Source organism: Peromyscus californicus, unplaced genomic scaffold, assembly GCF_007827085.1.
Source record: "Peromyscus californicus insignis strain IS unplaced genomic scaffold, ASM782708v3 Scaffold_4__1_contigs__length_199733344, whole genome shotgun sequence".
Taxonomy (NCBI): Eukaryota; Metazoa; Chordata; class Mammalia; order Rodentia; family Cricetidae; genus Peromyscus; species Peromyscus californicus.
In genome coordinates this window covers 103,224,176-103,234,738 of record NW_026294562.1, presented here as the reverse complement: position 1 = coordinate 103,234,738, position 10,563 = coordinate 103,224,176, and the positions used below count along the sequence as shown (strand labels likewise).

The following is a 10,563-nucleotide window of genomic DNA, read 5'->3' as shown; positions in this document are numbered from 1 at the left end:
GGTTGGAGAGCTGGCAGCGAGTTGGACCAGAGGGAGGAGGTCACAGGCAATCAACCCAAAGAGTGTGGTCACCACCCAGAAAAGAGCAAGCTAGCAGCAACGGAGCGAGAGGGAGCCTATCAGTATGTTCCCACCATCAGTCTGGCTGCAGTGTTGAACATGGACCAGAGGGGGCGCTGCAGGCAGGAAGTCATGCAGGAAGCAGGGCATGATCCCTTTGAGAGATGCGGAGTTGGCGGTCGCAGTGGTGGAAAAGAGGACAGACTGGAGAGGTACTTAGGGCCAGAGTTCGCGCCCAACCGATACTGGAGATTTTGGTCTCCGTTCCTTGGCACTGGCTGTGGCGTCTTCCTAGGCTGGCCTTCCAGCTGGTTTCTCAGAAGACCCTTCCATGACTACGTCATTCAAAGGTCTTTTCCTACCATTCTCGGCCCCATACTCCTTCCGAAGAAGTATCTTGCTTATGGTCTAGAGCATGGTTGTGGAGCTCACTGTCTGGGTCCTAAACCCACTGGCCTCTTATTAGCCATGTGATCTTGATCTTAGTCACCATATTCATCTCCTGGTGACCTATGCTCCTGATCTGTGAGGCAGGAATAATAGCTGAGTCATAGAACTGCCATCAGGATAACAGATTGAAAGAAAAATAGTGTCTAGTAGAATCTCTGGCATACAGTAAATTCTTGGAGACATCACATAGTGTTTTCTCTGTTTTACTCGAAACTGTATCATTAGCTTCTTAGCAGTTCCTACGTGCTTCAATACCTCAAGCATGGATTGTGGAAAGACGAAAGGAACTGCCCTATCTTCACCAGCAGATGGCGCCTGGATGCCAAGAAAAGAGAAAGCTGGCACCACTCAGCTACACCTCTGCCAATAGATGTCTCTTCAGGTCCCTGGGATGAAGAATACATACTACAAAGCTTGGGGAGGCTCTGCCCAGACAGGAACCTGAAAAACTATCCAAAGGAGATCCAGAAGACTAAGTCATACTGAAAAATGAAGTGAAAGAGCCAAGTCTAAATGATGTCTTGTGGGTTGACGTTCCAAAAGTTTGGTTTAGAGTTGGGGAGCCTCAGGTTGCTCAGGCTGGTCTTAGACTAGCTGAGGCTGGCCTTGAACTCCTGATCCTCCTACTTCTGCCTCCCAAGAGCCAGAAGGCATCCTCACCAAGTTTATTCACTTTGTGGGACAGTAGGGAGGAACTGGCCACCCAGGCATTTTATATCATTGCAATTCCAGTTTAATGAGGTGGGAGGTTGTGGGAGTCTAGGGAAGTGGGGGAGGGAGGTCAGAGCGCCCTGTGTGATCCTCTCCCTCTGAATTTGTGTATCTGGTGGGTAGGACTGAGGCCAGAGGAGTTCTGAAAATGTTTTCTGTGTACTAGGATGAGGACTAAAAGTGAGACAGTTCTACCCTTGTCCTGATGTGGGCAGGGGGCAAGAAGAGTGGCCAGTGCAGGTGAAGGCCCAGGTACACAGCGCAGAGAGTCCTGATACTATGCTGGGAAAGGGCGCTGTGCTAATGGAGACTCAGGACAGCTGGCTGCATCTCTAAGACGTGAGGAGGAGCTCTCATGGCCAGCGAGCAAGAAAGGGAGGGAATTAGTTACACAGTTCTGGGAGGGTCGCTAGTCCAGCCCAGCAGTTCAGCCCTTTCCTCTCTCCTGGAATCTTGCCAAAAGTCACCGGGTCCGAGGCTGCAGCCTATACAGCTCTCATTAATCCCTGCCTCCCTTTGATTACTTACTTACTTACAGACATACATACACACACACACACACACACACACACACACACACACACACACACACACACCTCACACACCTATAGAATTCTTTTAAAAGCAGGGTTGTGCTGGGTGGTGGTGGCACGCGCCTTTAATCCCAGCACTCGGGAGGCAGAGGCAGGCGGATCTCTGTGAGTTCGAGGCCAGCCTGGGCTACCAAGTGAGTTCCAGGAAAGGCGCAAAGCTACACAGAGAAACCCTGTCTTGAAAAAACAAAAAACAAAAAAACAAAAAGCCGGGTTGCATGTAGCCCAGAGTGACCTTGAACTTTCTATGTAGCCAAGGGTGACCTTGAACTGATCTTTTTACCTCCATCTCCCAAGTGCAGGAATTACAGGCATATTCTACTATGTCCCATCTATGCAGTTTTGGGGACCAAAGCCAAGGCTTTGTACATGCTAGGAAAGCACTCCCCCAACTAAGCTACATCTTTAGTCTGCCTACTTGAAAAAATTAAAGTTTTGAGTTTTTTATTTTCGTGTATGTGTCTGTATGTATATGAAAAGTATGTATAGGTGCTTCAAGACCAGAAGAGGGCTCAGATCCTTTGGATCTGGAGTTACAGGCAGTTCTGACCACCAGTGAAGGGGCTGGGAACCAAACTGGTGTCATTGGAAGAACAGCAAGTGCTCTTAACCCTTGAATCATGTCTCCAGTCCTAGTCCCTGCTTTTTTTTTTTTTTTTGAGATTTAAGTGAAAAAAATGTTTGAAATCTTATTTATTTATGTATGTCCATCTGTATGTATTTGTACATTCCAGTGGGTGTCTGAGGCCAGCAGGTGGCAAGAGGCCCTCTGGAGCAGTTGGGGGCTGTCTAACAGGTGCTTGGGTCTGGATTCTGGTCCTCTACAAGAGCAGTGGGTGCTCTTAGGCACTGAGCCACCTCTCCAGTCCCTGGTGCTGTTGTTGGAGGTCTCCGTCTGGCCTAGGGTGCCCTCACGCTTGTGGTAATCCTCCGGGGCCTAGGATGCCCTCATGCTTGTGGTAATCCTCCGGCTTTGTCCCCGGACACCTGGGGGTACAGGTGTGTGCCACCATGCCTGGCCTTCTGTGTGATGTTATGTTTTAAAGAATCTCCCCATGTGATTAGTGATAGTGAGTCTTTTTATATCAAAGTTTCCCAGTTTGAGTGGTCAACCCAGGGACTTCCCTGACAGCCTGTGCTTGTATGGCCACATTCACAGTGACCCTGTGTGGCACCATCTGGACCAGGACAGCAGGGAGATCTGGTTCTTGCTTGTGAGCCCTGTGCTCAGCAGGTGTTCAGCAAAGCCATTGAAAGTCGGGGCCTTGATCTCAGGCATCCAGAACCAGACCCTTGCTCCCCTCACGGCAGACATGGCTCCCAGCACACCTACTGCCTCCAAGAAGCTGGACCAGTACTCCTTCAACCTGTTTGAAGCAGCTGATGGTGCCCCTCCACCCCCACCCCACTGTGGGCTTTTTTTCCTCTTTAGGTTCTCATGGTTCATCCTGGCTTCAGGAAGCAGTACCACAGGAATAAAAGGATGCTGAGTTTAGAGGTGAGGGGCCTACCAAGTACTCAGACTCAGGGCAGACCAGCCTTGGAGACAGGCATCTGTCCTCTACGTGACCTGAAGGGGCTCCTGTACACTCTGAGCTTTGGCCTCCACACGCATCCAGGGAAGAGAGTGTTGAGCGCCATCTATCTGCCATCCCTGGAAAAACTGCCCCTGTAGGACGCTGAGGGAAGCATCCCACAAGGTGGGGTGAAGTTGTGGAGGAGGGGTTCAGAAGGCGGCCATGTACATGAGCACGGCAATATTAAGTGCCCTATTCACTTCTCTCAGCCTAGGAAAGGCCATGCTGGTAAATTAAGGCTGAGCATCTGCCAGGCTGACATAATGAAGATGGAGATGGGCTTCCGTGGGAGGCAGTGTCTGCAGAGGTCACAGCCTGAATGGAAGCAAGGCAGAGCTGCAGAGAAGCAAGGGAGTCTGGGGGATAGTGCCAGCCTGGGTTAGAAAGAGAGAGGCCCGCTCGGCAGCAATCCCCAGTGCGCAGGAAGGACTCGCCTGATATTTTGGTCCAAGGGTTCAAGTGACCTGGAAAGAGGGGTGCTTAGATTCAAACTCAGTTCTCAGGCTCAAGCCAGGCCCTCACTGGCTCTCACTCCAGCTCCGAGGGCATGGGGAAGCTCAGGGTCGCTGACACAAGAGGCTTCTCCCAGAGAAGTGTGTGAATGGCAATTTTAAATTGCTTATGGGTCACAGCAGCCTGCGAAGTCTGCCTGTGTCTCCAAGTGTGCAGTGGGTTCATGTCTACCACACTCTCAGTTACAACCACACTTTCCCTCCCTCCCCTGCTCACTGCCCTACCTGCTCTGTAAGGGACATCCCAGAGATAGCTTCTTCCCTTCACTCGTCCCTGATGTCCCTATCCTCTGGTCCTCTGCCCACGCCTCATTTTTAGCAGCTCCTGGGAGAGGCTTTGGACTGAGTGGTTGGCAACAGGGAGTCAAGGTGGCTCATTCCTGGAGCCATAGCACTAAGGAGGCTCAGACCGGAGGGTCTTAAGTCCAAGGCCAGTTTGGGCTACATAGCAAGAGCCTGTATCAAAACCAACCAAAGGAAACACAAAGCAATGGTTTGTGAGTTGTAGCTCAGTGGTACAGTAATTGCCTAGCATGTGCAAGGATCTGGATTTGACCCTTGGGCACTGCAAAACCAAAACAGAAGAAACCCCAGTTCAGCTCAAACGCTACTTCATCTACAAAGTCCTTTAAGGCTGGGTCAGGGGCTCTGGGTCATTAGCCTCAGGCTCAAGCCAGGCCCTCACTGGCTCTCACTCCAGCTCCGAGGGCATGGGGAAGCTCAGGGTCGCTGACACAAGAGGCTTCTCCCAGAGAAGTGTGTGAATGGCAATTTTAAATTGCTTATGGGTCACTGGCAGAGCTGTATTCAGTATAGGCTAAATGTGTGGCTAGATCTGTCGAGGAGGAAGGCTGGGGATGTGGGCTGGCAGATCGCTACCCTCATAGCAGACCAGAGCTGGCTTCTAATGGAGTCTGTGAAAGACATGAAGGCAAACTCTTGCCTCATATACAGTAGACCTTAATTGATCTTCCAAATATCTGGTGCTATTTCATGACTCAGGGAAACTGAGTTCTTAGGGCTTAGTAGATATCCAAAGTGGCACTACCGCGAAAGGTTTCCTTGTTTGCTGATAATGAGCCCACAGCCAACAGCACATTTTATTTGCTAGGATTTACCGCAGTCACCAGAGGGTACACTTTTAGCACTGAGGTGATCTGTTGAGAGGTGGTTTCCTAACCCACGTAAGAACATCACTATTCTTTTCTAGAGGATGCTCAGGGCACACACTGAAGGTCACTGGCAGATGTTCATGGAAAATGGCTGGGGGAACGGATACAGCATGCACTAGGGGAAGGCAGGGAGACTGTGCACTGTGTCCCACGAAAGACAACAGAGGCTTCTCATGGCATTCAGATCACCTTTTCAATGTTTAGAAGCCACACATTCTAGAAACATGTGGCTCTGAACTTCTAAAATACGTGCTGGAGCTCTAGATTTCTGCCCCATGGTTCTAGGGCTTGGAGACCATAAGTAAACTATTCTGGAAATACTGAAGTATGAGCCCCTTCCTCCACCTTCCTCCAGCCTGGGGCCCACCTGCCTCCCAAATCCACCTTTATTAAGGGGGTTACTTTGCCCCACTCTGTCCAGGCTGCTGTTTCTCTGCCTTTTGCACACCCAGGGCTCAGGCTCAACTCCTCTAGCTAAAAAGAAATAGCCCGACACAGGAGGTGATAGCAAGCAGATGGACCTGGAGCAGCCGATGGCCGCTCAGACAATCTTCCCCTAGTAAACTGCCTCCCCTCAATAGCTGGCCTCCTTCCCTAGAGGCTCATCTGAAGCGAGGTTAGTCAGTCTAAACATATTTCCTTTCAGACCCCACCCCAAGGAAGGGATAGGGAGTGTAAAGGAAGCCTAGAATCCCATGCTGGTAGTGGATAAGCCCATTTGAGACCATCAAAAAGCAGGCTGTTCGGGAGAGTGGTGGAAAGCCCCTCCATGTGTTTAGCCTCAATCTTGCTCTGTGCGTTCACAGCCCATTTCTTTCCCCACATCCCCAGAGAGCACATAAAGGCCGTTGCCCCAAATGCCCTCGTCACCTCTCATTCCCACCAGCGCCCCAAGGTCAGTAGGAAAAACACAGCACCACTTACAAGAGCAGAGAGTATCGGAGATTATTGCAGACTTTATAGAAAACAGCCCAAGGGAGGTCCAGATTTCTCAGTTGAGGGTGGGAAGGCGGGCCTCAAGCCAATACACAGAGAAGGAAGATTTCCTGTGCAGAGGCAGCACAGGCCTGCCATTCTGCCTGACGTAGGGTGAGAGACAGGGAGGCAGTCCCTCCTCACTCACCATTGTGCTTTGGGATCATACAGAAGGCAGGGCGCTGAGGCCATGACCTTGAGCAGGAAGGCCTGTGACTGAGACAAGAGGTCAGACTCTATCCTTCTCCAGAAGGCATGAGAGGTGGTAGCAAGGAGTTCCCGGGGGAGGACCACATGGGTGGGAGAGAGCACAGATGAACGAGATGAGCAGCAGTTCCCAGCCTCCCCCAGATGGACCAGTGGCCATGGTTTGGAGGCCCTGCGCACCTCACATGCTCTCTTTCTCACCAGGGTCTGCCTACATGCCTACAGGATGGGAGAACTCCTCCTCAGAGGGCAGTGGGTAGCTCTCCACCATGGGGAGATTCCTCTCTGGACCCTGACCCGTGAATGGCAGGGGCAGGTAAAAGTGCCAGTGATGGGTGTCCAGGGAACTGAGAGTCTAGGACTTGGGGCAGGGTCTGAAAGTGACTGAGGTGAAGAGCTGAGTTTGAGACTGAGGACAGACACTGAGCACTGGGACATCAGAGCCCCGTGGAAAGGCTATGGATGGATTCTACACCAAGGCTTGTCCCTGGGTTGAGAGAGATGGGGCTGGGAGCTGAGATCCGGCCAGGGCCAAGGAATGGAGGAGCCTGAACTAAAACCAGGATAGGAAGCACTTCAGACTAGGAGAGGCCACTTAAGTCACAGAGCCTCCGGATGTGGATTACAAGATGGAGGGCTCAGAATTCTGGGGTGGGACAAAAGGCTCAAACTCCACAAAAACCTTCCGATAAGACCAGAAGGGACGTAGACCCCCTGAGCTATGAGAAAGGGACTGAGGAGGGCTCCTAAATGGGGCCAGGGATCAGTGCAGTCTAGCCAAGGTGTCTGGCTCAAAGCATGTAGAGTGGTGCAGAAAGTGCTAGAGATTTCAAAATGGAAGAGCAGGGTCTTTGGGTGAGCCAAGATAGGGAGAAGGGATTTCAATGGTCCAGGAAGGATGGACAGGAAGGATTTGTTTCTGGAAACAGATGGGGGCATCTCTGGGTTTTTGACCTGGAAATTCTCAGGCCAGGGGTAAAGAGTACACTTTGGAGCTTCGGGATGGGAGAGATGCTAGGATTGATCCAAAGGTCTCGGAGTTCCAAACTCATTGGTGTGTCATCTCCAGGGCTCAGGCCAGGCAGGGGAGGGCTGGGTGGCCCCAGTAAAGTCATCATCAGCTGACAGGGGCAGCCTCCCGTTAGGGAGGTGAGGCTCAAAGACCCGAGCCCGGGGAAGTGGCCCGGGAGCCAGCGGGAGCAGCCGGAGCGGGCGCGCGGCGCGGGTCTGCATCCTGCTCATAGCGATAGTGGTAGCCCTCCATCTGGTCCCTGCAGGCCTCGCGCAAGTTGCGCATCCAGCGCTGGATGCCACGGCGGTTTAGGTAGAGCACCATGAGGAAGATGAGGCCGATGAGCGCCAGCACCAGCCCGAAGAAGACGTAAGAGGCTTCTAGCTCCGGGCCGGCGACGTCCACCTCTTCCCCGCGCTCGTTAGCATCGCCGTCGGTGCAGCCCAGTCGCGCCTCATCCAGGTCCATCAGAGGCCTATCCAGCAGCGCGCGCGGGGAGGCGCAGCGCAGGCGGCGCGCGTCGGGCACGCGCTCGGTGGCATTGTGTAGCCAGGCCAGCAGGGGGCGCGAGGTGCACCCGCAGCTCAGCGGGTTGTCCGCCAGCAGCAGGCGCGGCCGGGGCAGGTCGCCATCGTGCTCGAGCGCGCGCAGCTCGTCGGGGCCCAGGCCGGCCAGCGCATTGACACGCGCGTCCAATTGCTCCAGGCGAGGCAGGCGCAGCGCGGCAGGCGGCAGGCGACTCAGCGCGTTGCCCGCCAAGCCCAGCAGGCGCAGCTCGGCCAGTGGGGCAAGCGCGGCGTCCAGTGCATCCAGCATCCCGGGGCCTCCCCGGGCCAGAGCGTGATTGAGCTGCAGCGAGCGCAGCGCAGGCAGCCCGCGGAAGGCACGGGCGCCCAGGGCGCGAAGCGGGTTGTGGCTCAGGTCGAGCGCCGCCAGACTGGGCAGCCCGTCGAAGGCGCCGTCCTCCACCACCTCGATGTTGTTGTGCGTGAGGCGCAGCGCGGTGAGGAATGGCAGGCGCACGCCGTCCGTCTCCTCCTCGTCCCCTCCCGCGAAGGCGGCCGCGCGCAGCACGGTCAGGTTGGCGCCCACGATGGTGAGGTTGCGCGCGTCGGGGGGCACGTCCCGCGGCGGCTGCCGGAGCTCCGCGCCCGACGCGCAGCGCAACAGCAGCCGGGGGCTGCCGAAGCAGTAGCACTGGAAGGGACAGGGCGCGGCGGGCCGGCTCAGCGCCGCCGCCACGAGCAGCAGCCCTGGCAGCAGGCTCCAGAGCCCCCGCTGTCCCGCGCGCGGGGCCATCGCGGCCGTCCCCGCATCCAGCCCCTGGCCCGCCGCGCTCACCAGTGAGTTGGGAGCGCTTGGTGATGATGGGGTGAGGGTGGCACGGGAGGGTGGGGGTGGGCTAGACCTTGACCCGGAGCGGCTGGCGGTCCCGATCGGTTTCTTCTGCCTGGAAAGTCCGAGAAGCCTTCACTTTGCTGAGTGGGGGGGGGCAACAGGGGTAAGGCAGGAGCCCCCCGCCCCCGGTGCCCTGGTCGCCCTGCGCTCCGGCCTCCGACTTCCGCGGCCGTTCCGGGCTCCGAGCCGAGTGGGCAGGGTTTGCCTCCCCCTCCCCGCCTCCCGGCCGCCTCCTCCGCCCCCAGCGGAGTCTCCGCACCTCCTCGCCGAGGGAGGCGGGGTGGGAGGCTCCGGAGCAGCAGGCTTAGGGCCGCTGCGCTCTCTTGCTCCCCTGCTCTCTAGTTGCCGAGCTGCTGAGAAGTTTGGCTCCCCAAGCTCTGACTTGCTTCTTTCCCCACCCCCTACGTTTAGGCAGGTTCTTTCCTCCTCCCTCCGTGGCACATGTGGGGCGGGGCTCGCAGGGCTGACCTCGCAGGTGGGTCTGTGCACCCCGCGAAGGTGGGAGAGGAGTTTAGAGCTGCTGCCGCCAGAAGAGGGGGGTGGGCTGAGAAAGTTACTCTTCTTGTAGTCAAGGAAAGGGGCTGTGCTAAGGGCGAGAGCCTGGAAAATACCTAGCCTTGGCTGCCTCTTCTGCGATCTCAGTTCCGTTAGGCGCGGCCGGTTCTCCACCTCTGCAGGTCCTGTGCGTCAGTCTTTTGTCGACCCTGTCCCATGCCCGAGGGAAGTCTGCAGTACCCCCCTGTCCCTACACCTCTCATGCCCCTAACTCAGGCTGCGCTGCTTCTGCCAGGACCTCTTCCATTGGTTCCGCCCCTCAGGTTGGACCCCTCCCAGGCTCAGTGACCCGTGGGTGGAGTGATTCAGCTCTTTGCTTTCCCACCCTGCCCCAGCACCTGAGCACTCCTAAGATATGGTGGGTCAGCTTTGCCCAGCTAAACTCCCCTGCCATTCAGTATTGAGTGGGGTGCAGGTTGGGGGAGAGGGCTCTAGAAGCAGGGAAATCAGGAACTGAATTTGTAGTGCATGGTTGAGCTGTGGTAGGCTCCAGGGCTGAGGTGGGGGCTGAGCTGCTAATAGGCTTGTTTTGTTCTGGATTTTTACTTATTTACTTTTTTTTTCTCTCTCCAGAACTGGGAAGCTCGAGACCTGATTTAAAGAGACAGACTCCGGAGAAGGGAACATTCCTGGTCTTGGCATGAATTATTCAGGTTGGAGAAGCTGACATTTGATCTTCAGGCCATTCGAGCATCTTACTTGGCAAAGCTGGCTGGGATGGAGGCTCCCCTCCTCCCCACAAGAATCAGTCGCTTTCTCCTGAATTGGGGACAGTTGGTTGACTTCTTCCCTGAAGCTGTATTGAACAGATTGACCAGCAGGTGAAACCACTTAAGAGGCTCACCCTTCAGTGGCCTGGGTCTCAAGCAAACACCAAAAGGGCCAGGCTGGTGATGCTGGGGGTCCCCCAGCTCTTATTGACCCAGTCCTCTCTCCCTGTCTCCATGATAGCTCTCCCAGTTACTGGCAGATGACAGTAGTCACTGTCACATTTAGAGTTGGACATGTCTGTAATACATGGCCACATGAGTTTATGCATACATGTATGCCTCTGCAGAGAAAGGCAAGTTTTACACACACAGACCTACACGTGTCCATGTGTGGTGTCACAAATTCATACTTACTTGGATGTGCGTGTGTGTGTGTGTGTGTGTGTGTGTGTGTGTGCGCGTGCGCATGTGAGGCTTGTACAACTTGCACACAGCAGGTTCAGACAGATTCGTCTTACACAAATACATGCAGGCTCATTGGTGCCTGTTCACATAGGAATATAGCTTTGAGGGTAACCTGGTATATGTCCACAGATTCAGAAGTACACCGAAGTGCTTGAGTGTGCATTTA

The 10,563-nt window shown here is 54.9% G+C and overlaps 1 protein-coding gene across 1 annotated transcript; it reads right to left on the bottom strand.

Moving 5' to 3' along the window:
- Positions 1 to 6,006: 6,006 nt before the first annotated feature.
- On the bottom strand, positions 6,007 to 9,725 carry Tpbgl (trophoblast glycoprotein like). The gene has a single exon (XM_052714410.1). It carries the CDS (start codon positions 8,566 to 8,568, stop codon positions 7,414 to 7,416), a length of 1,155 nt encoding a protein of 384 aa, XP_052570370.1. The 5' UTR covers positions 8,569 to 9,725; the 3' UTR covers positions 6,007 to 7,413.
- Between the last annotated feature and the right edge of the window lie 838 nt (positions 9,726 to 10,563).

What these genes read in the sequence shown, in the direction of transcription:
- Tpbgl (XM_052714410.1), bottom strand. Translation starts at nt 8,568, where the DNA reads ATGGCCCCGCGCGCGGGACAGCGGGGGCTCTGGAGCCTGCTGCCAGGG.